Source organism: Microcaecilia unicolor, chromosome 6 (genome assembly GCF_901765095.1).
Source record: "Microcaecilia unicolor chromosome 6, aMicUni1.1, whole genome shotgun sequence".
NCBI lineage: Eukaryota > Metazoa > Chordata > Amphibia > Gymnophiona > Siphonopidae > Microcaecilia > Microcaecilia unicolor.
Window position 1 is genome coordinate 305,770,879 of NC_044036.1, and position 24,751 is coordinate 305,795,629.

The following is a 24,751-nucleotide window of genomic DNA, read 5'->3' on the forward strand; positions in this document are numbered from 1 at the left end:
CAGACTTAGTCTCTCTCTCCCACCACCTCCTCCCCTTCCTTTCCTCCAGTCCAGTCAGTCTCTCTCTCTCTCACTTCCCCTTGTCTCCTCCAGTGTTTCTTTCTCTGCTCTAGTGTAGTCAGTCTCAGTGTCTCTCCCTTCTTCCTGAAGAGCCAGGGTATCTCCTTTTTCCTTGACCCCTCCTCATTCCAGTGTCTCCCCCTCTTCCAGTCCAGCAGTCTCTCTTGCCACTTCCTGGCCCAGTATCTTCCTCTCTCTACTGGGTACAGCACGTCCTCTGCCCCTACCCTTCGGCGAGTTATTAGTATGGCCATAAGTGTGGTTTCCTGATGAAGCTGGTGCTTTTCTGCTGGGGTGGAGTCACTGATCACACAAACGCTGCACTACTCAGATGTTTTATTTTTTTGTATTTTGTTTTGCATTATTGTTAACACTTGATGTGGTCTAATGAGTAGTGCTATAAGGTGCCACTATAATTTTTTCAGGAGGTTTTTGATCTATGATTACTCGTTGTACTGTGGGCAAGAAGAACCGCAAAAAAAAGAGCAGTGTATCCTTTTATTGATTGCCGCAGTTTGATGAGATCTTTTTTTCCTCCTTGAAATGTGAGGTTTCTTTTCTTCACTTGTTTTGAGTGGTTTCTAATTATTTACAGTGAAGTGGATCTGAGTTTAGTTAATACGGTGCTACTTCCGCGCTACCAGTGGCAATCTAATCAAATTAGAGGGACCGCAGGGAGGCAGTGAGAGGGGTTAGATGTTGCATCGGTGGGAGGATGAGAGAGACACACTGGACCAGAAGTAATGGAGAAGGAAAGAAGTGCTGGACTCAGGAAGCGGCCCTGATATGGAAAGCCTGGTACTTCGGGGACTTGTGGCTGGGGAGGCTTAGCCTACCAGGGGCCTACGCCTAAGGGGCCAAAAATGTGTCTAGATTTATGGTGCAAACTCTTACACCAACTGTAAAAACTGATGTAAAAATACTTGTGCCCAAATTGCAAATGGCTGTGTGTAGACTATAAGGTTTTAAAATCTATGGGGGTAAATATTGAGCTAGCAGTGGTGAGCAATATTTTGGCCACTGCTGGCTTTATGCCTGCCTATTCAATGTCAGGCTAAGTCCAGGCATCGGCATTGAATATCTGGGTATAAGACCCTTAACCGGATAAGTGAAACTGGACAAAGACAGGACTGTGTTTTATGTGGTCCAATTTATCTTGGTTACCTTACGCGGTTAAATTCTGCACAATGGCACTTAACCACATACGTGCCAACTCTGCCCTGGACTGCGCACAAATTAACCGGTTTCAGCTGCAGTGGATATTCAGCGGCACTAATCCCAGATAGCTCCCTACAAGGGATTTAACTAGGAAGGCCTCAACTGCCTGGTTAAATAGCTTTGAACAGCAACCCCTAAGTACATAAGTATGCACCACAACTCCATCCAGAGCTTGCGCTACACAGTAAGCATGGCGGGGGGGGGGGGGGGGGTGTGCCAAGTTTTGGGGCCATTAAAAGCTGCCGTGAGCACTTCTCTTACTTCTGTTGCGCTGATCCTGTCTACTCCATGTACTGGCTCTTTAATTTTAAGCTGCACAGTGCAGGAAGGAATTCTAGTGTAAGCACTGCATGACTGAGAGACTTACAGTGGAGTTTCTTCCTACAGAATGGTAATGGTTATGGCAAGTGCATTTCCTTGGGGGGAGTTTGCAGCAGTGGTGGCTCCAGGGAGGGTAAAATTATGTATAATCATACCTGATAATTTTCTTTCCATTAATCATAGCTGATCAATCCATAGACTGGTGGGTTGTGTCCATCTACCAGCAGGTGGAGATAGAGAGCAAACTTTTGCCTCCCTATATGTGGTCATGTGCTGCCGGAAACTCCTCAGTATGTCGATATCAAAGCTCCATCCGCAGGACTCAGCACTTAGAGAATTACACCCACGAAGGGACACTCTGCCCAGCTCACCACCGCCGAAACGGGGGAGGGGAATTAACCCAGCTCATCCCCACACAAGTGGGGGAGGGGAATCCGTCCAGCTCATCCCCGCGGAGCGGGGGAGGGACACCACACCCGCCGATGCGGGGGGATCTGGCTTATCCTGCAACCGCAACCGCGGGAGGAGCTGACTGACCCTAACACCGCCGAAGCGGGAGGGGTACAAAGCTGCCCTACAGCCGCACGAAGCGGGAGGGAGTGCCGGCAGAATTTTAAGTCTCAATCCAGCCCCGTAAAACGGAGGGGAGAGGAATGCAGCAGCTCACTGTAACACAAACTCGTCTTAACTCTTGAAGAATCCAAGTGAAAAAACTTGAACACGAAGTCTTTCTGAAGTAACTGAAGACTAAACTTGAACCTGAAATGCAACCAGAATAAAAACAGTACAGATATCTGGGAGGGGCTATGGATTGATCAGCTATGATTAATGGAAAGAAAATTATCAGGTATGATTATACATAATTTTACCTTCCATATCATCAAGCTGATCAATCCATAGACTGGTGGGATGTACCGAAGCAGTACTCACCCAGGGCGGGACATTGAAATCCCTGACCTCAACACTGAAGCTCCAAACCGGGCCTCCGCCCGTGCAGCCACAGTCAAACGGTAATGCTTGGAGAATGTATGAGCCGAAGCCCAAGTTGCCGCCTTGCATATCTCTTCCAAGGAGACGGATCCGGCCTCTGCCATCGAGGCCGCCTGAGCTCTCGTGGAGTGAGCCTTCAGCTGGATAGGCGGCACCTTCCCCGCGGCCACATAAGCCGCTGCAATGGCTTCCTTGACCCATCTTGCCACTGTAGGCTTAGCAGCCTGCAGACCCTTACGAGGACCTGCAAACAGGACAAACAGATGATCCGATTTCCGGAAATCATTGGTCACTTCCAAGTATCTGATGATGACTCGTCTCACATCCAGATATTTAAGAGCAGAGTACTCCTCTGGGTAGTCCTCCCTACGAAAGGAAGGGAGACAGAGCTGCTGATTCACATGGAAGCGAGAAACAATCTTGGGCAGGAAGGAAGGCACTGTGCGAATAGTCACTCCTGCCTCAGTGAACTGCAGAAAAGGCTCTCGACATGAGAGCGCCTGGAGCTCGGAAACTCTTCTGGCTGAAGTGATAGCCACCAAAAAGACTGCTTTCAACGTCAGGTCTTTCAGAGATGCCCTCGACAAGGGTTCAAAAGGCGGCTTCTGCAATGCTCTTAGTACCAGGTTGAGATTCCACGCAGGCACCACTGAGTGCAGAGGAGGGCGCAGGTGATTAACTCCCTTGAGAAAGTGCACCACATCTGGCTGCGAAGCCAGGGAAGCACCCTTCAGGCGGCCCCTGAAGCAAGCCAGAGCCGCTACCTGGACTTTAAGGGAACTGAGCGACAGGCCTTTCTCCAGACCTTCTTGCAGGAACGCCAACACTGAAGAAATTGGAGCAGTGAAGGGAGAAAGTGAGCCTGCTTCACACCACGCTGCAAAGATACGCCAAACCCTGGCGTAAGCAGTAGAAGTAGAGCGCTTCCTCGCTCTCAGCATAGTGGCGATGACCTTGTCTGAGAAGCCCTTCTTCCTCAGACGCTGCCGCTCAATAGCCAGGCCGTAAGACCAAAGGGGGAGGGATCCTCCATCACCACGGGACCCTGATGTAACAGACCCTGCTCCACTGGCAGCCGCAGAGGATCGTCGACTGAGAGCCTGATCAAGTCCGCATACCAGGGACGCCTGGGCCAATCCGGACCCACCAGGATTACCCTGCCGGGATGCTTTGCCACCCGGTCTAGCACCCTGCCCAAAATGGGCCAGGGCGGGAACACATAGAGAAGCTCTTGTGTCGGCCACTGTTGAAGAAGAGCATCTACTCCCAGGGATCGAGGGTCCCGTCCTCTGCTGAAAAAGCGCGGCACTTGGCAATTGGCCGATGACGCCATCAGATCTAGGCTCGGCTGGCCCCAGCGCTTCGTGATGTCCAAGAACGCCTGAGCAGATAGCTGCCACTCTCCGGGCTCCAAGGTATGGCGACTGAGAAAGTCCGCCTTGACATTCATGACTCCGGCAATGTGGGCCGCTGAAAGCTGCTCCAGGTTCGCTTCCGCCCACTGGCAAAGATTCATAGCCTCCTTGGCTAGAGGGGCGCTCTTGGTACCTCCCTGGCGGTTGACATAGGCCACAGCCGTGGCATTGTCCGACAGGACCCGTACAGGCTTCAACACCAGTACCGGGATGAACTCCAAAAGCGCCAACCGAATGGCTCTGAGTTCCAGGAGGTTGATAGACCACTTTGCCTCTGCAGGAGACCAGAGCCCCTGCGCTGTCCTTCCCAAGCAGTGGGCTCCCCAGCCCGACAACGAGGCGTCCGTCGTGACGACAATCCACTCTGGGGTCACCAGAGGCATTCCCGCAGACAACTTGTCTGTCTGCATCCACCAGCTCAGCGCCTTGCGCACTGCTGGGTCCAAGGGAAGGCGCACAGCATAATCCTCCGACATCGGAGTCCAGCGCTGCAGCAAAGAGTGTTGAAGTGGTCTCATATGAGCCCTGGCCCAGGGCACAACTTCCATCGTGGCCGTCATAGAGCCGAACAGCTGCACATAGTCCCAAGCCCGAAGGGGAGAGGCTACTAGGAACTGGTCCACCTGAGCCTGAAGTTTGACAATCCGATTGTCTGGCAGGAACACTCTGCCCACTTGGGTGTCGACTCGAACTCCCAGGTACTCCAGGGACTGAGTCGGGTGCAGCTGGCTTTTCTCCCAGTTGATGATCCATCCCAGGGAGCTCAAAAGAGCAACTACCCGGTCCACAGCTTTGCCGCACTCTGCATAAGAGGGGGCTCGGATCAACCAGTCGTCCAGATAAGGATGGACTTGTACCCCTTCCTTTCGTAGGAAGGCCACGATGACCACCATTACTTTGGAAAAGGTCCGCGGAGCAGTAGCCAACCCGAAAGGGAGGGCTCTGAACTGGAAGTGTTGTCCCAGGACTGCAAAACGCAGAAAGCGTTGATGAGGAGGCCAGATGGGAATATGCAGGTACGCTTCCTTGATGTCCAAGGATGCCAGGAACTCTCCTGCCTTCACTGCCGCTATAACAGAGCGGAGAGTCTCCATGCGAAAGTGCCGCACTTTCAAGGCCCGATTGACCCCTTTGAGATCGAGGATAGGCCGGACAGAACCTCCTTTCTTTGGTACCACAAAGTAAATGGAGTAACGTCCCTTGCCAAGCTGACTTTCTGGCACCGGAACGACCGCGCCCAGGCGGATCAGATTGTCCAAGGTCTGCTGCACTGCCACAGCTTTGACCGGAGACTTGCAGGGAGAGAGTACAAACCCGTCTTTTAAGGGTCGGCAGAACTCTAGTTTGTAGCCGTCTCTGATGACTTCCAGCACCCACGCGTCTGAAGTTATTGTGGTCCACTCGCCCAGAAACGAGGACAGCCGTCCTCCAATCTGCACTGGGGCGTGGACCAAGACCCCGTCATTGGGTACGAGACCCTGGGGGAGGACCGGAGGGAGCACCTCCGGGACGGCGGTCTCTGCGAAAGGAATGCTGCTTGGGGGAGAAATTCCTCTTGAAGGAAGAGGGGGCAGAGGAACCCGACTTGCCCGGGCGGTACCGACGGGCTTCCTGCAACCGTCCTCTGGAGGTACCGGGATGAGTACTAGCCCGAGCCCTGACCTCTGGTAATTTCTTGCCCTTAGACGTGCCGAGATCGGTCACGATTTTGTCCAGCTCGACCCCAAAGAGCAGCTTGCCTTTAAAAGGCAACCTAGCCAGGCGGGATTTAGAGGCGTGGTCAGCAGACCAATGTTTCAGCCAAAGCCACCGCCGCGCAGAGATTGTCTGAGCCATGCCTTTCGCTGAGGCCCTCAAGACATCATACAGCAAGTCTGCCAAATAGGCTAAGCCCGATTCCAGGGCCGGCCAATCAGCCCTCAAGGAATGATCCGAGGGGGAAGCCCGCTGCACCATAGTCAGGCACGCCCTGGCCACATAGGAGCCGCAAACTGAGGCCTGCAAACTTAAAGCAGCCGCCTCAAAGGACGACCTTAAGGCCGCCTCCAATCTTCTGTCTTGGGCGTCCTTTAGGGCCGTGCCACCTTCCACCGGCAACGCCGTTTTCTTAGTCACCGCAGTGATTAAAGAATCCACGGTAGGCCACAGATAGGCCTCACGTTCACTCACAGCCAAAGGATAGAGGCGGGACATAGCCCTAGCCACTTTAAGGCTCGCTTCTGGGACATCCCATTGAGCCGAAATTAAGGTGTGCATGGCATCATGCACGTGGAAGGTTCTAGGCGGGCGCTTCGTCCCCAGCATAATGGCGGAGCCAACAGGGGCTGAGGGAGAGACGTCCTCCGGAGAGGATATCTTCAAAGTGTCCAGGGCCTGTAACAACAGGTTGGGCAAATCCTCTGGGCAAAAAAGCCGCGCTGCAGAGGGGTCATCCGCTCCATCCGAGCGGGGATCCGTCTCCTCCAAGGAATCCGCAAAGGACCGTTGGGAGACCTCAGACACGCTGCCCTCATCTACATCGGAGGAGACAAATTCCTCCAAGGCCTGGGAATCAACCCGAGGACGTTTACCTCTGGGAACCTCAACCTCTTTACCAGACGAGGGAGTAGGGGCAGCGTTGTGCATGAGGAAGGCCTGATGCAGCAGCAAAACAAACTCGGGGGAGAAACCCCCCAGTGTGCACTTCCGCAGCCTGGGCAACAGCCCTAGACGCACCCTCAACCGGCGCTCGCAATAGCGGGGGAGAGACATGCTGCGCATCCAAAATGGCGTCCGGCGCGAAACTCCGCGAAGGAGCCGCGCGGGAAGAACGGCTCTTAACTTTAGCCGCTTCTGTGCCGTCGCCCAAATTAAGGGCGTTCATGGCATTAATGTCTCCAACCTCAAGGGCGGCCCAAGAAGAAGCCGTCCGAGCCGCGTGGCCGGCCAAGATGGCGGAGGCGAGGAGCGGGGGATGGGCGTTTATGGCGGGAAAAACCGCCACGCCGGAGGAAGGACCGGGACATTCATCGGTCACGAAACTGTCACCCAACAAGGGCGAATCAGGCTTTAAGACCCCCGCATCCCCTCTAGAAGCGCTCAAGCGACCCGGGGAGCGACCCTTTGCGCCCTCGCCCTCCGACGCCATATGCCACGAGGAGAAGAATCGGGGAACCCCCTGCCCGCTATAAAAAGGTAAAAATTACCTGCTGTCCGCTCCGAGTTGTAACGACCTGGTGTCCCAGTGAGTAGCTGCAATAGACGCTTAAATAAACGTCGAAATAAACGCCTTTAAGGACGTTCAAAATTTTTTTTTTTTTTTTTTTTTAACGGAGCCAGCGGGAGGGGGGAGAAAAGGAGGGACCTGGCACCACCAGGTTTGCACTTGCTCAAAAGAGCCCTCAACCCCAGGCACTCAACAAAACCTAAAAATTAGGCTTGGAGGCCTAGCCAGAGCTGCTGCTGTGTGTGACCACCACCTGCTGAGATAGAGAACATACTGAGGAGTTTCCGGCAGCACATGACCACATATAGGGAGGCAAAAGTTTGCTCTCTATCTCCACCTGCTGGTAGATGGACACAACCCACCAGTCTATGGATTGATCAGCTTGATGATATGGAACAATGATTTCAGTTGGCAGAGGGTGCTAGAATCTCTGTCTGCCCACCCACAAAAATACATCTAGGTGTCTACTAACACAATACCATTTTGTAAGAAACTGCTATTTACATGCCACTAAGAAACACACCCTGTTAAACCAAAATCTGCTAATCACAGTGAGAATTTAGACAGACACATACTTTTTCAGTAATCAACTTGCTTTTTCTAAATAAAATAATCAGAAACATTTCACTTATTTACATAAGCGTAAGAATTTTTAAATACATATTTACAGAGATGGTTTTAGAATGATATATACAGAATCAGTGAATTTGTACAATTTAATATATTGCTTTACAATTATTTTGGGTGAAATCCCCATGATTTGCCACAGCCCCAGCTCAACATTTTAAAATTAGTGTATCCCTAGAAGAAGGAGGGTATTTCTGATGCTGCTTGGCCTTAACTATACCCTTTAATAGCTACCCATCCAGAGTAGACCCCTTTCTTCCTTTTGATAACAGAGGCCGAAGAACCCTTTCACCATTTATTTCCTAGTTCCTGGGCTTCTGGCAACAGATTTGTTTACAGAATTAAGAAAAGGATTTTCTACGGGACTCCAACAGGAGCACTGAAAACAAAAGCTATCAACTCTCAGCTATGAGAATTCATTCAACCTCAGAGGAGGTTTTAAAGTACATAGATATAGTTTCCAACTCCTAAATGAGAAAATACACTCTGCAGTACATCAGTAGAAAAGGAATTCCATGTAGTGAGGCCCTCATGATTCCTCCAGATTATCTTTAGCCATCGCCTGTAAACAAGAGGAAAGTTTTAGTTATACCCTTACTGAGAATATCGATGGTATCAATATGCTATTAGAACACTGGCCTGATAGAACAGCAGCACTTAATACAGCATTTCAGCTCCGTATAGGTTTATTTTAGTACCGTCATTTTGTTGGCATTGATGTGCTGTGGACTTTGATGGGTTTGCTCTCTTAAGCACTGTCTCTATATGAAGGAAGAAAACGTTTTGCGCTTTTGAGTTTTACTTTGAAAGGATGAAAGTGAAACTACAAGTTTTCATTCGTTTTGTCAAGGGTATGGATTTTACATTCTGAATTGCTACTGCAACATAAGATGGCGTCAGACATATCGGAGTAATCATTTACTTTATGTTTTGATTTGTATATAATTACTGCTTACATTGCATAATTGGATTTGTGTTAAAGAGGGATCAAGTAATGACCTTGGCACGTTTAAGAGGAAAAGGACAAGGTTACAACTACTTCAATCAATGCAAAGTTTTATATATTTTAACCTTTTCTTTGCCTTTTACCTACCCTTTCAGGAGTAAGGGGAAAAGAACCCAGCAATTTACAGAACTCAAATATCATTATTTCCTTATTCTTTATTATAAGATGACTTAATAGATGCTACAATGCCTGTTGCTCACATAAGTTCCATCTAAGCAGCATCCAATCAAAATTCGGTACCCAGTGTAGCCATATAGACTATTAGATAACGTGGTATATAAATTTGTGAATAGATAGAAAATAAACCAATCAGTATGACTGCTCGATTGCCTACACTGCCCAGTGCTCCCTGAATCTGTACAGTCTCATACCGTACACAAGGCTCTCCCATGCTCCTGTTAACTAATTTATATTTTACTTTGCTGAAACCCGTCACTACACAACAGACAGACTAAAATCTCTTATCAGCTAATCCTGGTGAAATGCTTCAGCTTTGATAACCGGTGCCTATGCTCACAAATTTCAAATGTGTACTAATTCAAACATGTTTTTATATGTGTTACCCTGTATTCGATGCATGGCTCTGCATTTTTCTGTGCAAACCTTCTTGTAACAACTGTAGATTCAATCGAATGCTCCCTGGAGTGTTATATACAAAAATATAGGGTGGGCGACAACCTGGCATTATTCGCCGCTGTTACTATTTGGCAGGCCAAGATTGAACCCCCCAAGGCCAAAGGGATATGTAGCTTTTGTGAAACGAGCTACTATGATAGCTAAGAAAACTATTCTACTAGACTGGCTCTCCCCAGACGGGCCATCAACCCAAAAGTGGAGGATTCATATGGTATCTTTGTTACGTTTTGAGTGGATGATGCATCAGAGGAACTTGAACCCAGATCTTCAACATTTGTTGACAAGATGGAACCCATTCTTAGACACTTTGTTACCCAGTGCAAGGAGTCAATTACTGAACTTTTAATGTTTATAAACTCTAAGGATAACCTGTTGCTGCAAATTAATACTAGAACCAGAGGGATCCAGGGGAAGGGAGGGAAGTTGAGGGTATATACATTGCTAAAGATAAATGACAAAAATATTTGTACTGTTTGGTTACTGTAAGCATGGTAGCATTAATAAAAACGATTTAAACATAAACACCGTCTTTGGGAGGGAGGAGTAGCTGAAAGAATCTTTGCAGTAAGCAAAAAAATTCTAATTCTGATCCAAAAATTCACCCTGTTAGCACCCCTCTCCCCCAACCCCAAGGTTGGAATTTATCAGATCACAAAAATCTGCTTTGTTAAAAATGTCAAAAAAAAAAAAAAAAAAGGCAGTAGAAAAGCTCCCAATTTGCCTTTTGTGTCAAGCTTCTGAAGTGCTAAAGATTTTTTTTTCTATCTGAAGGTGTTAAAGAACCAACATAAGTGAGGAACAGCAGGATAATCACTGCACAAATGAGTGACACATCTTTATGAATGATAAGCTAATTACCCTGATGCAGCTGTAATAGCGAAACATAGAGCTATGGCGGACAGGAGTTCTGTGAACTGCAACTGTGAGAGGCATTGTTCAATAGCTTACTCAGTCTAAGATATGTGCATATTTTCTATAAATTGGATATATTTGTTACAAATTTTATAAAAAGAAGAAAAATGAAATGAAATGCAATGAAATACTGAGGGGAGTTTTTTCTTTATACTAGATTATAAATAAAAAAAATTAAAAAAGGACAAGTGAGGAATCAAGTGTTGGTGTGCAAGTGTTTTGCCTCACACTCGATGGAAGTTCATCCTCTCTCTGATGGTCCACAAAAAATTAAAAATATATGGTTAGAGGGTTGGATGTGTGATCTTTGTAAATCAAGCACAAAACCTCTACAAATCATAACTTGCTTCCAATGCAAATGTGGACATGGAAGTACTGGAAATCTGAAGTCAGACAAAGCAGATGCTCTCAGGGGAAACATGAATATTCCATTCATTTCATTCTGTGTGTTAATGCTACAGTATGTGCTTATGTGATTCACATACCCACACTTTTTCACTACATCATAGCTAAGCTGCTGATTCCATTTTTAATCATTGTTAGTATATTGCCTTCACTGACCATAGTTTGTTTGCCATGTACTACATATTTCCTTCCTTAGCCAGATTAATTCAGCTGAACTAAATGCAAACAAACTGACAGATGCCCAGTTATTCAAATCTTGAAGGTGGCACATGCCAACTTCCATTGTGTCAGCATTACCTCTATATCAATAACTATATAAATAATGATTTAGGGGCACAGAAGTTGGAATGCCAAGATGTTTACCTTACGCAAGAACTGACTCCCAAGATAACTGGTAGCCAAACTGGTTAGATTCTTTCTGCTGCCCACTTTACATTTGATGTAACCATAGAGGTTGGCACCCTGCAGAACAACACCCAATATCACCACTGCCTGTGGGGAAAGAAAAAATAAACTCTTTATGTCAAGGTTTGGCTTTTATTACTCAACTCATAAAAGAGCTGGCTTAACCTGGCTGGTCAATTGTTAAATCACATTGACAAGTGAAGAAAAGGCAGTAAATACACAGCTGATTTCTAATGCACACCCGCTCCAAACCTTGTTTCTTGGTCACTGCAGAACAGTGTAAAGATAATAAAGCACAAGGAAACAATCATTAGAACGGCAAATCAGCTGATATATCCCATCTCATATTCCATATACAACTGAGAAACAGGTTTTGAGTAAGGTCACTAGCTGACACAGGATGGCTGTTTTCCATATAAGGAAATTGGAACTAAGTAACTTTAAACATTTGAGCAGCCATGCTAAGTCACAGCAAGGTGTTTGACAGTGGTCAGTCTTTTATGCTATGTCATAAAATTAGCTTGGTGTGTCATCCAGTGCAGCAACATCTTAAGACAATTTTGGACTGTTCCATTGGCATGTATTGTACAGTGCCATGCTGAAAACGTAGGTCTGAGGATTTATAACCATGAAGTAGGGAGTCTCAGCCATTTTCTGGCCAGTTAAATCGCTCTGAATATTGACCTCCAAGTGTTTAAATTTCTTCCAGAAATACAAATTGCAACATTCATGCCACCTTGTTTCAGCCTGTCTCCTGATTACTGTCCTGCACTTACCAGCCATTTCAATTTAAATGAAAAGAGGGCACTAAAGGCAAGTATCACCCAGATGATAGGACATATGATGAGCCCCAGCCAGAAGATCCTAGATTCGGCACCAGATGTTGCTCTTTTCCCTTGAGTTGATGCCTGAAAATGGAATAGTGTTCCAATTGGAAAGAGGGGACAGAACAACAACAAAATTTTAGGTTTCCTTAGCCAACACAAATTATTAGTATATAGTGACTTGAACATAGTGAGAGTGAAACTTAAGCCAACATCTGACAACACAACTTACAATAATATTCTAAAGAGCATGAGTCCCAGCACTCTGGTCTTATCCACTCCTTACTTCTCATCCTGCCAAACCAGTCCAGACGAGTAGGTTATGTTTCCCTATCAGCAAATGGAGTCAGAAAACAACTGCTACACAAAGCTCAAAGCCTTGGTTTAAAGGAGGGTTTAGCCCAACTGGATATCCAGTATTCTCTGTTTCCAGCAAAATTGTGGACATCTGAAGCTAGTGCAGCAGGATCAGAAGGCAGGCCTAGGGCAGCAGATTTTAAGTTGCTCTCATCCTGGCTCAAAGCAGAGGAGGGAGAGATGTTCTTGACTAGATTACCTGTCCCTTCTGGGTCACCAGACCCCGGGGTTAGAGTTAGCCCCTTCTTCCACAGGAACCAGATGTCTTCACCATGGTCTCCTTTCACCCTTCACCTGGTGCAAGAAGAGACCATGAGTCTAAAACAAAAACACAGCACAGTGCCTGTTCCAGTGGCAGGCTGCAGCCAGTGAGATGGAGGATGTGTCGGACAGTACAGCACACTTTTCCAGACTGAGGGAACACCAATCTGGGCCAATTTCCTGCTTGCAGCAGTAAAAGCACGTGGCTACCATTATGAGCATAGCAGAGGCCAAAGCATGGACAGCTACTATTTTCTGATGGAGGCAGAGAAATACTGGAATGTTCCTGGTAACACCACCTGTTTTACTGATGTTGCTATCAGAATCTTCAAGCTCACTTCACCTGGGCAGAAAGTGGAGAAGGAGGCCTGGAAGACACACAGGGGTCCTTTTACAAAGGCACGCTAGCATTTATAGCGCGTGCGTTAAATACGCATGCGCTAAATACTAGAGATGTCCATATATTCCTATGGGCATCTCTAGCGCGCCTTTATAAAAGACCCCCATATAGAGCCACAGCATGGGCCTCCCTATACTGGTCTTTCCTAAATGCTACAGGTTAGGTTTGTAGACTGAAGTGACTCTTCCTTTGAGAAAGGAATCAAGAGAGCAACTTGGGCTTCCTCCCAACCAGGTTAGAAGAGCTTTGGTACATTTACTTATCTGGACTGGTCTGACAGGATGAGTAGGAAGGTGAAATTTGAATTTACCTGATAATTTCCTTTCCTTTAATCCTACCAGACCAAAGTCCAGGACTTTGAAAGACTGTTGGCTACAGTTCAAGATGGTTGTAGACTGCCTGCCTTGAAGCGGTTAATTGGACAGGGAAAGAAAGGATGGAACATTTGTCGGGGATGTCCCATCGGTCTGAGTGATTCTTTCCCTCCCTCAGTACAGTGAGCATGGTAACTGGGGGAAAGAATCCCTAAAGGGAAGTGATACAAAAACACAAACAAACAAAAAAACAAAGACAAAACTGTGTGTATAGACTGCATTTAACATAGTTGTTTTAGCTTTGACAAAATACTGATTGAGCTGCACACTCTACCCATATATTAATTGCAAAATACTACTCTTGATATATAAAACCTTAAAATAGGACACAGATTAATATCCCTCCAAGGTGCTCAAAATTTATACTCCTAATCGTACACTGAGATGAGAGGACACAATGTTTACATATTCCGAACACTCTATACTTGATTGCTTATATACTTTGTCACTAATGAACTTTACCAGAACTGAACAAATCCGAACTCTATACTTGAATGCTTATATACTTTGTCACTAATGAACTTTACCAGAACTGAACAAATCCGAACTCTATACTTGAATGCTTATATACTTTGTCACTAATGAACTTTAACGCAATACCACTTTATTTCTCATTCCGGTAATGAACTCTCCATACCTGACTGCTTAATTTACTCTATCACTTATGAACTTTAATGCACTACCACTCTGTATTTCTCATTCCGGAAATGGCGATCGCCATTACGGCATAATGTAAGCCACATTGAGCCTGCAAATAGGTGGGAAAATGTGGGATACAAATGCAACAAATAAATAAAATATTCCAGCCCTGAACAAAATACACTTTGAGGAAACAAAGAAAAAAGTGTTTTCTCTACTGCAGGTCCTTCAGCATGGAACCAGTTAGTTACCTTTGCAGATTAGACTAATAACAGACATGAGTAAATCAAAGAAGCTTTTGAAAGGATATTTTTCAAGGTTTATGGAAAGATGTAATTAGACATATATGATATCTCACAATCTAGGCAAGTTGCAAATGTATGGGTTGTTTTTTTTTTTTATTTGAATACGTTCTTTGTTTTTATTCATTGAGAAGACTGTGCAAGTACTGAGTTTGATTCACCTGGATATAGGCAGAATATAAATTAATAACATAAAGTAAACCAAGCGCTTTGATCTGTGAATGCAAGTTGTTCTTTGCCTCCAACTGCTGATAGGGACATAACCCATTCATCTGGGCTAGTCTGGCAGGATTCAAACAAAGGAGATTTAACAGGCAAGTCCAATTTCACAACCACCATAGGAAACTTACTTCTGGAGCCAATATTCATCTTCATTCCCAAATTCATTTTGCAATGGTACAATAAAAAAAACAAACAAAAAACTTGACAGCAAGTCAAGATTATTACGAAGAACACAATGTACTCAAAGGAGGCGGGGGGGGGGGGGGGGAGGAAGCCAGGGAACATGGAATTTGCATGCTCTACATGTCCAATAAAAAGTTTATTCTCATGTACTCATAAAAGGTTAAATCTCATTGATGACAAACCTTGTATGAATCTGAACTGGTTTTATAAGGCAATAAAGATGTTTTTATTGAAGCATCAAGTGTTTTTTTTTTCCACTATAAAGGAGTCTTTTACTAAAAGTTAGAGCTTAACATAGCATAAGAGCAGCCAAACTGGGTCAGACCAATGGTCCATCTAGCCCAGTATCCTGTTTCCAACAGTGGCCAACAAGCCAGGTCACAAGTACCTGGCAGAAACCCAAATCTTTGCAACATCTGCCACAGGACCCATTTCATTCCTATGGGCCTTGCTGCAGATAATATGCGCTTTTAGTAAAAGATCCCTAAGAAATAATAACATTCCAAAAAAAGGAACTTATTGATAATTTTACTTTATTGTAAAGCAAGTTAACAAGCAAGTTTTGACTTTTAAAGTTATAGGTTTCATAGTTTACCTTTCTAGATTCATATATCCACTGACTTTTCCCATCATCATCCACCTGATTCCACCAGCGGAGGCCGACCAATAACCTGCCTGTGATATTCTGCAAAAAAAATAAAATATTCAAATAAAGCCAGCACTGAACATAATCCATTCTGTCTGTACGCATATATCTGCAAAATCTTGAGTTCTGCCTACGTTCATTAGTAGTCATTTTAGTTTACAGGATTGTGGTCAGCTAATGTTGCATAAAAATCATCTTTAGATCATTACTGTGGTACGTCTGAATGAGTTGTCCAAAATAAAGGAACATCTTTGTTATCATCAGTGTAAGCTTGCCAGGGTCCAAATTTCAGCATGTCTAGTTTAGGCATTTGTTGTTCTAAAGTAGATATCCACTTACAGTTCTCTCATATTTAACATTTGTGGATCTGAAAGGCTTCCAATAAAACACACACCACTTTACAATTTCAATATTAAAATACTCAAACACTCAAAATCAGCCGAGACATCTTATGACAAGCTAAACTAAAATAGAAAATAAAATTATGTATTGTTTCATATCATTAAATACAGATCTAAAGTTGTTAAACATTAAGGATATAAGCAACTTAGAATACATATGCAATTACTCTTGTTTAGTAATGTACATTAAAACAAAAAAAAAAAACAGCTGCAATTCAGAAATAGTCACCCAACTAACTAAATCCCTCACCAAGTTAACAAGTCTTCTCTGCGAATTTAGACAGGAACATTGGGAATCTTTCTTTTACATCCAAAACAAAGAAAAGAAGATTAAAAAAAAAAAAGACTACGGAATTCTTTTACAAAGCGGCACGAAGAATGCGAAGAAGCCTATTCAATTCCCATGGGCTTCTTCGCATTCAGCGCATGCTGATCGGTAGCACTGCTTTGTAAAAGAAGCCCTATATTTCTTAATCAAGAAAAGACAGCAAGAACCATCTAGTCTGCTCAAACTTTGGCTTCAGGCCCCTGAAGTCTCATCATAAGTGGCACGTAGCCAGTGCCTACAAATCCACATCAGAACTTGTATTGAAGGTCATGAAAGTACCAGATTTAGCACTGGGGAGATATCTGCATTTATCCATGTGCCTTTGAAAATATGCACACATTTTAGCCCAGAAGAATTGTGCATGAAAGCAGGTGTAAAGTGTAAGTGCATAAACTCCCTGGGGTAAATTTTCAAGAAAATGGAAGCATGCACACAATTTCATTTGAAAATTTGTTGGTATCCGGACAGGGCAAAGTATGCTATTTACACAAGTGAAATACTAAAGTTTCATCCTTAACTGAGTTTTCACTTTTGTGAACATTTAAATGAATAAAAAAAGGTGAAACTGCACTTGCACAGATTTTCTATAATTTTCAGCGTTACACTATTGAAAATTACTTATTACCGGAATATATAAAAAAAAAAAAGACATGCTTAATCCAGTGCATCTACTATAATAAAACTCACCCTCAACGTTCTGAGGACACTGCCGTCAATGAAGCCAAGCCCTGACTTCCTTCAAAAAGGTTCGAAGGTTCGTGGTGGTGAAGCCACCAAAACCGCTCCAGGCCCCGCCCTCGAGGGCGGAGCAATGGCACAACAACAAAGGGGTTGGCAGGGAGGGAGGCAGGGAGGTGAGGGGGGAATCGCTCCGGGCCCCGCCCTCGAGGGCAGAGCAATGGCAGAACAACGAAGGGGTTAGCAGGGAGGGAGGCAGGGAGGCGGGGGGGTGGGAAATCGCTCCTGGCCCCGCCCTCGCGTCAAACGTTATGACGTTGGGGGCGGAGCAAAGCCAGAACAACGAAGGGGTTGGCCAGGGAGGGAGGGAGTGTTGGCGAAGAAAACCTTGCTAGTGCCCGTTTCATTTGCTCTGAAACAGGCTTCTTTTACTAGTTTCTATATAAAAACTGCCTTTCAATGCAATGGGAAACCTTGTGCTATACAAGAAGGCTTCAATCAGCTGCCAATACACAGAATTCATTAGTAGTGGTGGGACTGAAAAATATCGAATTTTTATTGCATCTATTTGCTCATAAGGACCTCCTCTGAAGAAAATGAGAAGAAATGGAGGAGGGGAGTGGGAAAGGGGGAGGAGTGAGTAACTCATTACATGTCCTCAAAGACAGAACTCTGACCTGGACAACTTATCCTACTCTGTCTTTACAAAGGGGACCTTTTACTAAAGTGTGTTAAGCACTTCAACACATAAATTAACATACACCATTATGATATAAGCACGGTTAACTTACTGTGCTAATTAGCATGCAATTAATGTGTTATGTTAGGGGCAGTTATGGGTGTGGATTTACTGCACATTCACTTGTGAAGTTAAATGAATAAAAGCCGTTAGCTTAGCGGGGTTTAAAAAAGGTTTGGATATCTTCTTAAAAGAAAAGCCCATAAGCCATTATTAAGATGGACTTGGGAAAATCTACTGCTTATTTCTAGGATAAGCAACTTAAAAATGTATTGTACTGTTTTAGGATCATGCCAGGTACTTGTGACCTGGATTGGCCACTGTTAGAAACAGGATATTTGGCTTGATGGATCTTTGGTCTGTCCCAGTATGGCAACACTTATGTTCTTAATTAGAGATGTTTAATGCATTCACACTGTAAAATAGCCTTAACATGAGGTAAAGAATTTTCTGTGCAAAAACTGCAGAGGACAAGATGGGCACAACCCCAAGAAGATACCACACAGCCTTTACACCTCATGTGCATTAATATTTGCTGTTAAAGTCCAGTAAGTGCAAAACAATTTACCACACTTTTATTAAAAGTGATCAGAACTTATATGTGAGCTAATTACTTTCAGAAAGCATAAAAATAAACTCCAGACAAACAAAAATCAAGTCAACCCCTTTTAGAAGCTCTCTGCTCCTCCAAATACTCCTTTTTTTGACCCTTGTTTGGCAATTTCTTGTCTTCTAAGGGTTGTAAGTAAACAAATGAGGACAGAAGTCTCCACAAGAGACTTTTAGCATTTCACCTCCTTTCCATGTACTTTTTGTAGTACTTTTCTGTTGCTGGTCCTCCCCACTTGTTCCATGGACTCCAGAATGTTCATACTGGTTCTACTCCATGTGATTTCTCCCCACCACACCCATGTCTTATTTAGGAAAGGGATTTAGAAAAGTTTATGATACATAATGCTGAGAGGATGCAGTAACAGTTTGGGAAGAAACTGAAAAATGAACTGTCAAATTTTAAAATGACTGCCCAAATGAAATGTTTAGAAAGATATTCCAAGAATCCTAAGAGTGAAAGGAACAGCGAGATGGACAAAGGATCAGTCCTAGGGTTACCGTACATCCTCTTTTAGGAGGACACGTCCTTCTTTTGGACTTCTTCAGATATGTCCTCCAGGTTTTTTAATTTTTAGAAAAATATCCTCTTTTTCTTCTCTGTGTCTATGGCCAACAGACCTAACTACTTAATGAGAGAAACCATCTCTGGCCTATTAGTCAGTCTGGACACATGGGGGTGTTAAAGAGAGAGAAAGGCATTGCTGATCTCCTCTGTTTCCCTGCTGCATGAATTTTGTTCATGCAGCAAAACGTTAAGCGTATGTCATGCAAAGACTTTCACATGTATCTCAGAAGCCAGCCAAAGTTGCTGAGTGTACACTTGGGCTCAGACTCAGTCAAACTCAAATCCAGAAGTTTTGGAAAAGTAGATTGTCTACTGCTGCACTGTAAGTCAGTCACTGTTTCATGTGTGTTCATTAACTAAAAGCCATTTACATATTTGCTAGGATTGAATATTTCTTTAGCAAAGATTACCATTTTAATGTTTTTGTGTCCTTTTTTTTGGTCTCTGCAAATATGGTAACCCTAATCAGTCCTGAAGGGCTCTGTCAGGACAAATATCACTGCAGAACAAACACTTTCACGTTGTTGTACTCCTTTAGTCCTATGCCTAGAAAACTTGAAAATACAAAGTTATTACCTGTTATCTAATCTTGTAAGTTTCACCCCCACAACTGAAAAAAAAAACCCTCAAAAATGGACCTGTGTTCATTTACTGCGTATAAATGTAACAATTAATACGTTTTAAAAAAGAAAGCACACCTAGCTACTAGAGAAGCCTTACCTTTACTGCCCAGAAGTCACACGACAGCAGCAGGATAATGGTCACCATACAGGTAATGAATTTATTAGTGAATAAGTTACACAGAAGGTATACAAGTATTGCACTGACTCGGAAGAACAGGTGGAAGAATGAGGCCATTGGGTGTCTGAAAGAAAAGAATGGGGGCACCATGAAGTCTTTTTTTTTATTAATACAAAAGTTTGTTATAAAAAGTAAGTCTGAAATTTCCAAAACAATGAAAAGAACCCTATACTTAGTTTAAGGAAATGAGATTTTAAATGGACACAAAGAGGGGAGTCTGGACTCATACTTCAGGAATTGTCATCAATGCTCAAATCGCTACAAATCTCCTCTTCGTTGTTTACTTATTTTTTTTTTTTAATATCTTGGGCAACCTGACAATTTTAATTGGAGGTTGGTAGCCAGTAGTGCCTTTCAAATCTATGCTTCCTGCTGCCATTACAAGGCCTAGAATTGATCCTCAACACTTTTTTGCATTTTGAAAGAGATGAGTTACACTAGGAGTGGGGGGTTGGATGGCAGCTCTAACTGGTCTTTATGCTATTTTTCCTCGCTATCATTTTTTGGAGATAAATAAGGAAAAGATCTTTATACCATTACTGTGGTATGCCAAAACAGCACATTATTACTAAAGTAATAAATCAATGAGACTACAGAACACCAGGAAAGCGATTCCTGGCTATTCATTTAATGTTAACAACTTGCCACTAAACTGTAAGAAACAAGACTACAAACGAGGTTCTACAGAATGAGTAGGCAATAAACTCTATAGTGTAGTACCAGGCTGAGTTTCACTCAGTGCATGATTCATTCTCAACAGAAAAAGTCTCTTATCATCTCAGGGATATAACCCTCAGTACGGCAGCATGCCTCACAACACACTCCCTCACCAATAAATGGCCCCAAATTACTTTCGCTTACTGTCACACAAGTATGGCACATACACTAAGGGGTTCTTTCTACTAAGCTGCGGGAGAAAGGGCCCTGCGGTAGTGGTGGGGGCCATTTTTCATGTGTGCCAAGGCCCTTTTTACCACAGCGGGTAAAAACCTCCCCCCCCCCTCCAAAAACAAATGGCTACACGGTAAGATAACCCTTACCATGTGGCAGGGAGCACTTACTGCCACCAAGGGCTCCCGCGGTAACAGCAGCCAGAGGTGATGCATGATTACTGCCAGGTTAGCACCACACTAGACAAAAAAAAAAAGAAGCTCCAGAGCACCGGAAATGGGGGCACGTTCCAGGCGAAATACTGCCAGCGGACGTGTTGGGCAAGCTGTAGTTCCACATTAGCGACAGGTAAGCCCACGTTGGGCTTACTACCGCTTTGTAAAAGACCCCCTTAATGAAGTAAACAGCTAGATCCTAATTTATGATCGCTTTAAATGAATTAAAAGGAAGTTGATAATGCTCTTGATAACTCTTTCCCTACTCCAAGCATAACAAGGATGGGAAGGGAAAGAGGAGGTAAGGTTGTTGTTGTTTAACAGGAAAACTTTGATGACAACTGTTACTAGTGAGACACTGCTGTATCAGTTAGGATGTTTGCATATATGTATTAATCACAATGTTGGATATAAGCAGTTGGAACTGTCATCAATAAAAATTGTTGAAAACTAAATGAATTAAAAGAATGGCCCAGCAAAATGCACAATCTAGGGCTGCACTCTTGCTCATGAAAAAACAATGACATCGCTAGTTGTCTCTGAAGACCACCAGGACCCTTGGACATTTTCTATCGCTTCTATAAATGTTTAATTAGATGCACATGAAGAAGGTTCAAAGCTGTACAGTCAAGCAGTCTTCAACCAGCACATTATACCAGAACCCCTTCACTAGAGGTCTCTTGTGCACACGCACACATCCACAAGGACATTACAAAAGCTGCAATAAGGAAATTATGTCCTATTAGTAACAGATAACAGTCTCTAAATCGGGGCAATATATAATATTTAAAAAAACACAATGCAGACCGTATACACATTAAAAATCTAGAGATTTGGATAGTGACACATCAATATGGGATCCTTTTACCAAGCTGCGGGAAAAGGCCCTGCGCTAGCAGCGAGGGGGGGGGCATTTTTAGCGCAGTGGATAAAAAAAAGCCCCAGATGCACATGGCCATGCAGTAAGAGAACTCTTACTGCATGGCAGTGTGCAGGGAGCCCTTACCCACTGAGGAGGTGATAAGTACGCAGTGCACGGCGATGCCTGAGTACTTCCGGGTTATCACTGTGCAAGCCATTTCCAGGGGTTTTCTTTTCCCCCCAGAAATGGCTCATGCTCGGAGCTGGACTACCACCGGCGGCCTCATGGGGCCAGCGGTAGTCCTGGAAGAGTGAGCGGTAAGCCTGCGTTAGGCTTACCGCCGCTCTGTAAAAGGGCCTCTATGAGAACTAAAAATCCTAGGTTCAGACTAGAAGCATATAAATTGTTCTATCTATATTCATCATTTTGGTAGTAAAGATATATTTTTGTTCAGAATTACAAACAATTATAAAAAAAAGTTATTTAATGTTGGGTTGGTTCCAAGGTGAAAGCTGCAACACTGTGCACGGCAGACTCAAATTCAAGTCTACTGTCTGATGAACTCAGCAAGGATCAAGTGCAAAAGAGAGAAAACAAGCTGAAGCCAGGAAGAAAAGATGGCTACCATTAATGCAGTGATCCCTGCTGGTGAAAAAAACTGCTATGACGTGTTGCTTGGCCATGCTGGAGTTAGACAAAAGAAAACAAAAAACTGGAAGACAATTTAAAATATTAGAATAAGTTGTTTTATATATAAATATACCCAATATCAAACTTTGTTTGTGAAACATTTTGTTACAAAGCTACATAAATGACTATTCAAAATCAAAACATTTTTCCAGATATGTAGGGACAATACTTCCAAGAAATGTGAACTACAAGGCTATATCTAGTACCTTATCTTAGACTTTTTAGGTTTCCTAGAGCCATCTTCATCAGCATCAAACAATGACACATCTTCAGTCTCATCACTATCCTGAAAAGAATAAAGAACATTTAGGCAAGTGTCATCACAGATCTGTTCAATCTGGAGGGCTGATGGCTAGAAGACAAAGCTGGAAAAACTAGAAACTGTGAAGTAACACACACAATTCATCACTCATTGTGCAACTTTAAGTGACTTGATAAAACTCCCTTTCCTGAACTAGATAGCAACACCAGTAATTGGAAAGCAAAGCTAGTGCTGGGCAGACTTCAATGGTCTGTGCCCTGATCATGTTTGGCCAGAATTGGATGGGCTGGAGCTTTGATGACAACTTCAGAAGTTGGAAAACGACAGTACCAGGTAGACTTCTACAGTCTATGCCCTGGAAACGGCAAGGACAAATCAAGATTAGGTATACATATGAAGTATACTTTGTGCTACATTTATCTTTTTGGGCAGACTGGATGGACCATAAAGGTCTTTTTATCTGCCGTTATCTACTATGTTAGATTTATAAAGCGCCTCAGGGCATGAAAACACTGATGGGCCTGTAGTCTAAAGGAGAGTAAAGCTTTGCATTTAGCATGCATTAAAACACAAAATTTAATACACAGTAAGCACAAAACCTGTATAATAACTGTTGGGGCATTCCTACTATACTGTCACATTTTACTGTGAATGTACCGTCTCCTTTTTAGGCATGGAACTGTGAAAGCATTGATGTATTTTACCGGACAAATTTGCACTAGCATTCAGTGGCTGCTAAGATTTAAGACAGCTACATATCTTACTTTATGTAAGCAAGAAGGAGGTAGAAATGAAACTATCCCCACTTAATAAACACGAGTTATTCAATGTAAAACCAGAATCCCAGTTCAGCACCAATAATACATTAGCAGTGACTCGCCCTCTCGAGTATCACCATTGCCGAGAGAGCAGACACAGAAGCCACTTATTAAGTGCCTCATTTTTGTCGAGCTGAGAGTTTATTTATTTATTGCATTTGTATCCCACCTTTTTCCCACCTATTTGCAGGCTCAAAGTGGCTTACATAGTTTTGTTAACACAATTATTCTTGGATGTCAGGTACAATTATTGTTGTATAGAGATTAGTTAAGGGAAGAAGTAAAGAGTAGAAGGAAGGCATTTATTAGGTATAGTAGACGGTAGTTACATTCAACTTGACCAGCGTAGCTCTAAAAACCAGATCAAGGAAGAGGTTTTACATGTGTGTGTTGCTGTTGCCTGTCTCTATAATCTGATACGATTAATTTATTGTTTTATTTAAAGCAGGGGCAGTTGTATGGTGGTTATCCTCAAGGGCCGCGAGAGAGAGGGGGCTTTCACTATGTCCCGGGACAGAACAGGGACATTAACATTCGTGAAATTCTCGCCCCATCCCCCCGACTCAGTGAGCGGATCCCTACTCTCTTCTCACTTCAAACCCCAATCTTCCAGCAGCAGCATCTGTTCACCCACCCGCTTACCTGCCGCAACATCTTTGCTGCTACGTCACTTCCCTTCCACGTGGCTTCTTCCGGTCTTCTGGCCCATCCAGTGCCTGCAAGACAAGAGGCCCAGCCCTGACATAGGAATTCGTCACTCTTTCTCGGCTGATAGTTGCGCTGGGAAGTCCTTCCAAAACCACCACAACAACCGCGATCTTTCAGCTACTCCCATTCAGATAGTTAAACAGCTCTCTCCTGCCCTGACGTAATTTCTGGGTTCGCTGAGCGAACTTCGCTCCTACACTTCCGGTTGCGCCGCGCTTTGAAAATAAATGGGGAGGTTAAGGCAGGCTAGTGGTGGATAACTGAGCAAACTGAGAAGATTACTAATACTAGACATTTCTGTTTCAGAAGCTTATTGTTAAGCGGCATCTGAACAAAATAGGTGTGGAAATGTGGGATACAAATGCAATAAATAAATAAATAAATCTTCCTGGATTGTAGTGGCTTCCTTTGATCTTGTAAACTATTTATTTATTTATTTATTGCATTTGAATCCCACATTTTTCCACCTATTTGCAGGCTCAATGTGGCTTACATAGTATTGTTAACATAGTTATACCAGTATATCAGGTGCAGTTAGTATTGTGTAGGGAAGACAGAAGAAGGAAGGGATTTGTTAGGGTATTTATAGAAGGTGGGCTTTCATAACTGATTGGGTTGGTGAAATGGATTAGTGGGGCTGTCAGTTCTCATTGTAGGCCTTGTTGAAGAAATATGTCTTCAGAGATTTGCGGAAGATAGTTATTTCATCGATTGTTTTCAGGTCTGTGGGTAATGCATTCCATAACTGCGTGCTCATGTAAGAGAAGGTGGTG

General features: G+C 43.8%; 1 protein-coding gene across 1 annotated transcript; it reads right to left on the bottom strand.

Annotated features, from left to right (window-relative positions):
• Positions 1-7,634: 7,634 nt before the first annotated feature.
• On the bottom strand, positions 7,635-24,081 carry LOC115473270 (Golgi apparatus membrane protein TVP23 homolog B-like). The gene is made up of 7 exons (XM_030208085.1): positions 23,913-24,081; positions 22,397-22,476; positions 19,452-19,596; positions 15,358-15,447; positions 11,977-12,108; positions 11,159-11,287; positions 7,635-8,398 (listed from the first exon to the last, which is right to left on the bottom strand). The coding sequence occupies exons 1-7, from the start codon at positions 23,922-23,924 to the stop codon at positions 8,366-8,368; spliced, it is 621 nt and encodes a 206-aa protein (XP_030063945.1). The 5' UTR covers positions 23,925-24,081; the 3' UTR covers positions 7,635-8,365.
• Positions 24,082-24,751: the final 670 nt, after the last annotated feature.

Excerpts from the sequence above, each read along its gene's own strand:
- LOC115473270 (XM_030208085.1), bottom strand. Across the intron at positions 19,597-22,396 it reads CCTAAAAAGTCTAAGATAAG|ACACCCAATGGCCTCATTCT; the intron begins GTACTAGATATA and ends CTTTTCTTTCAG. Across the intron at positions 12,109-15,357 it reads GGATATATGAATCTAGAAAG|GCATCAACTCAAGGGAAAAG; the intron begins GTAAACTATGAA and ends TTCCATTTTCAG.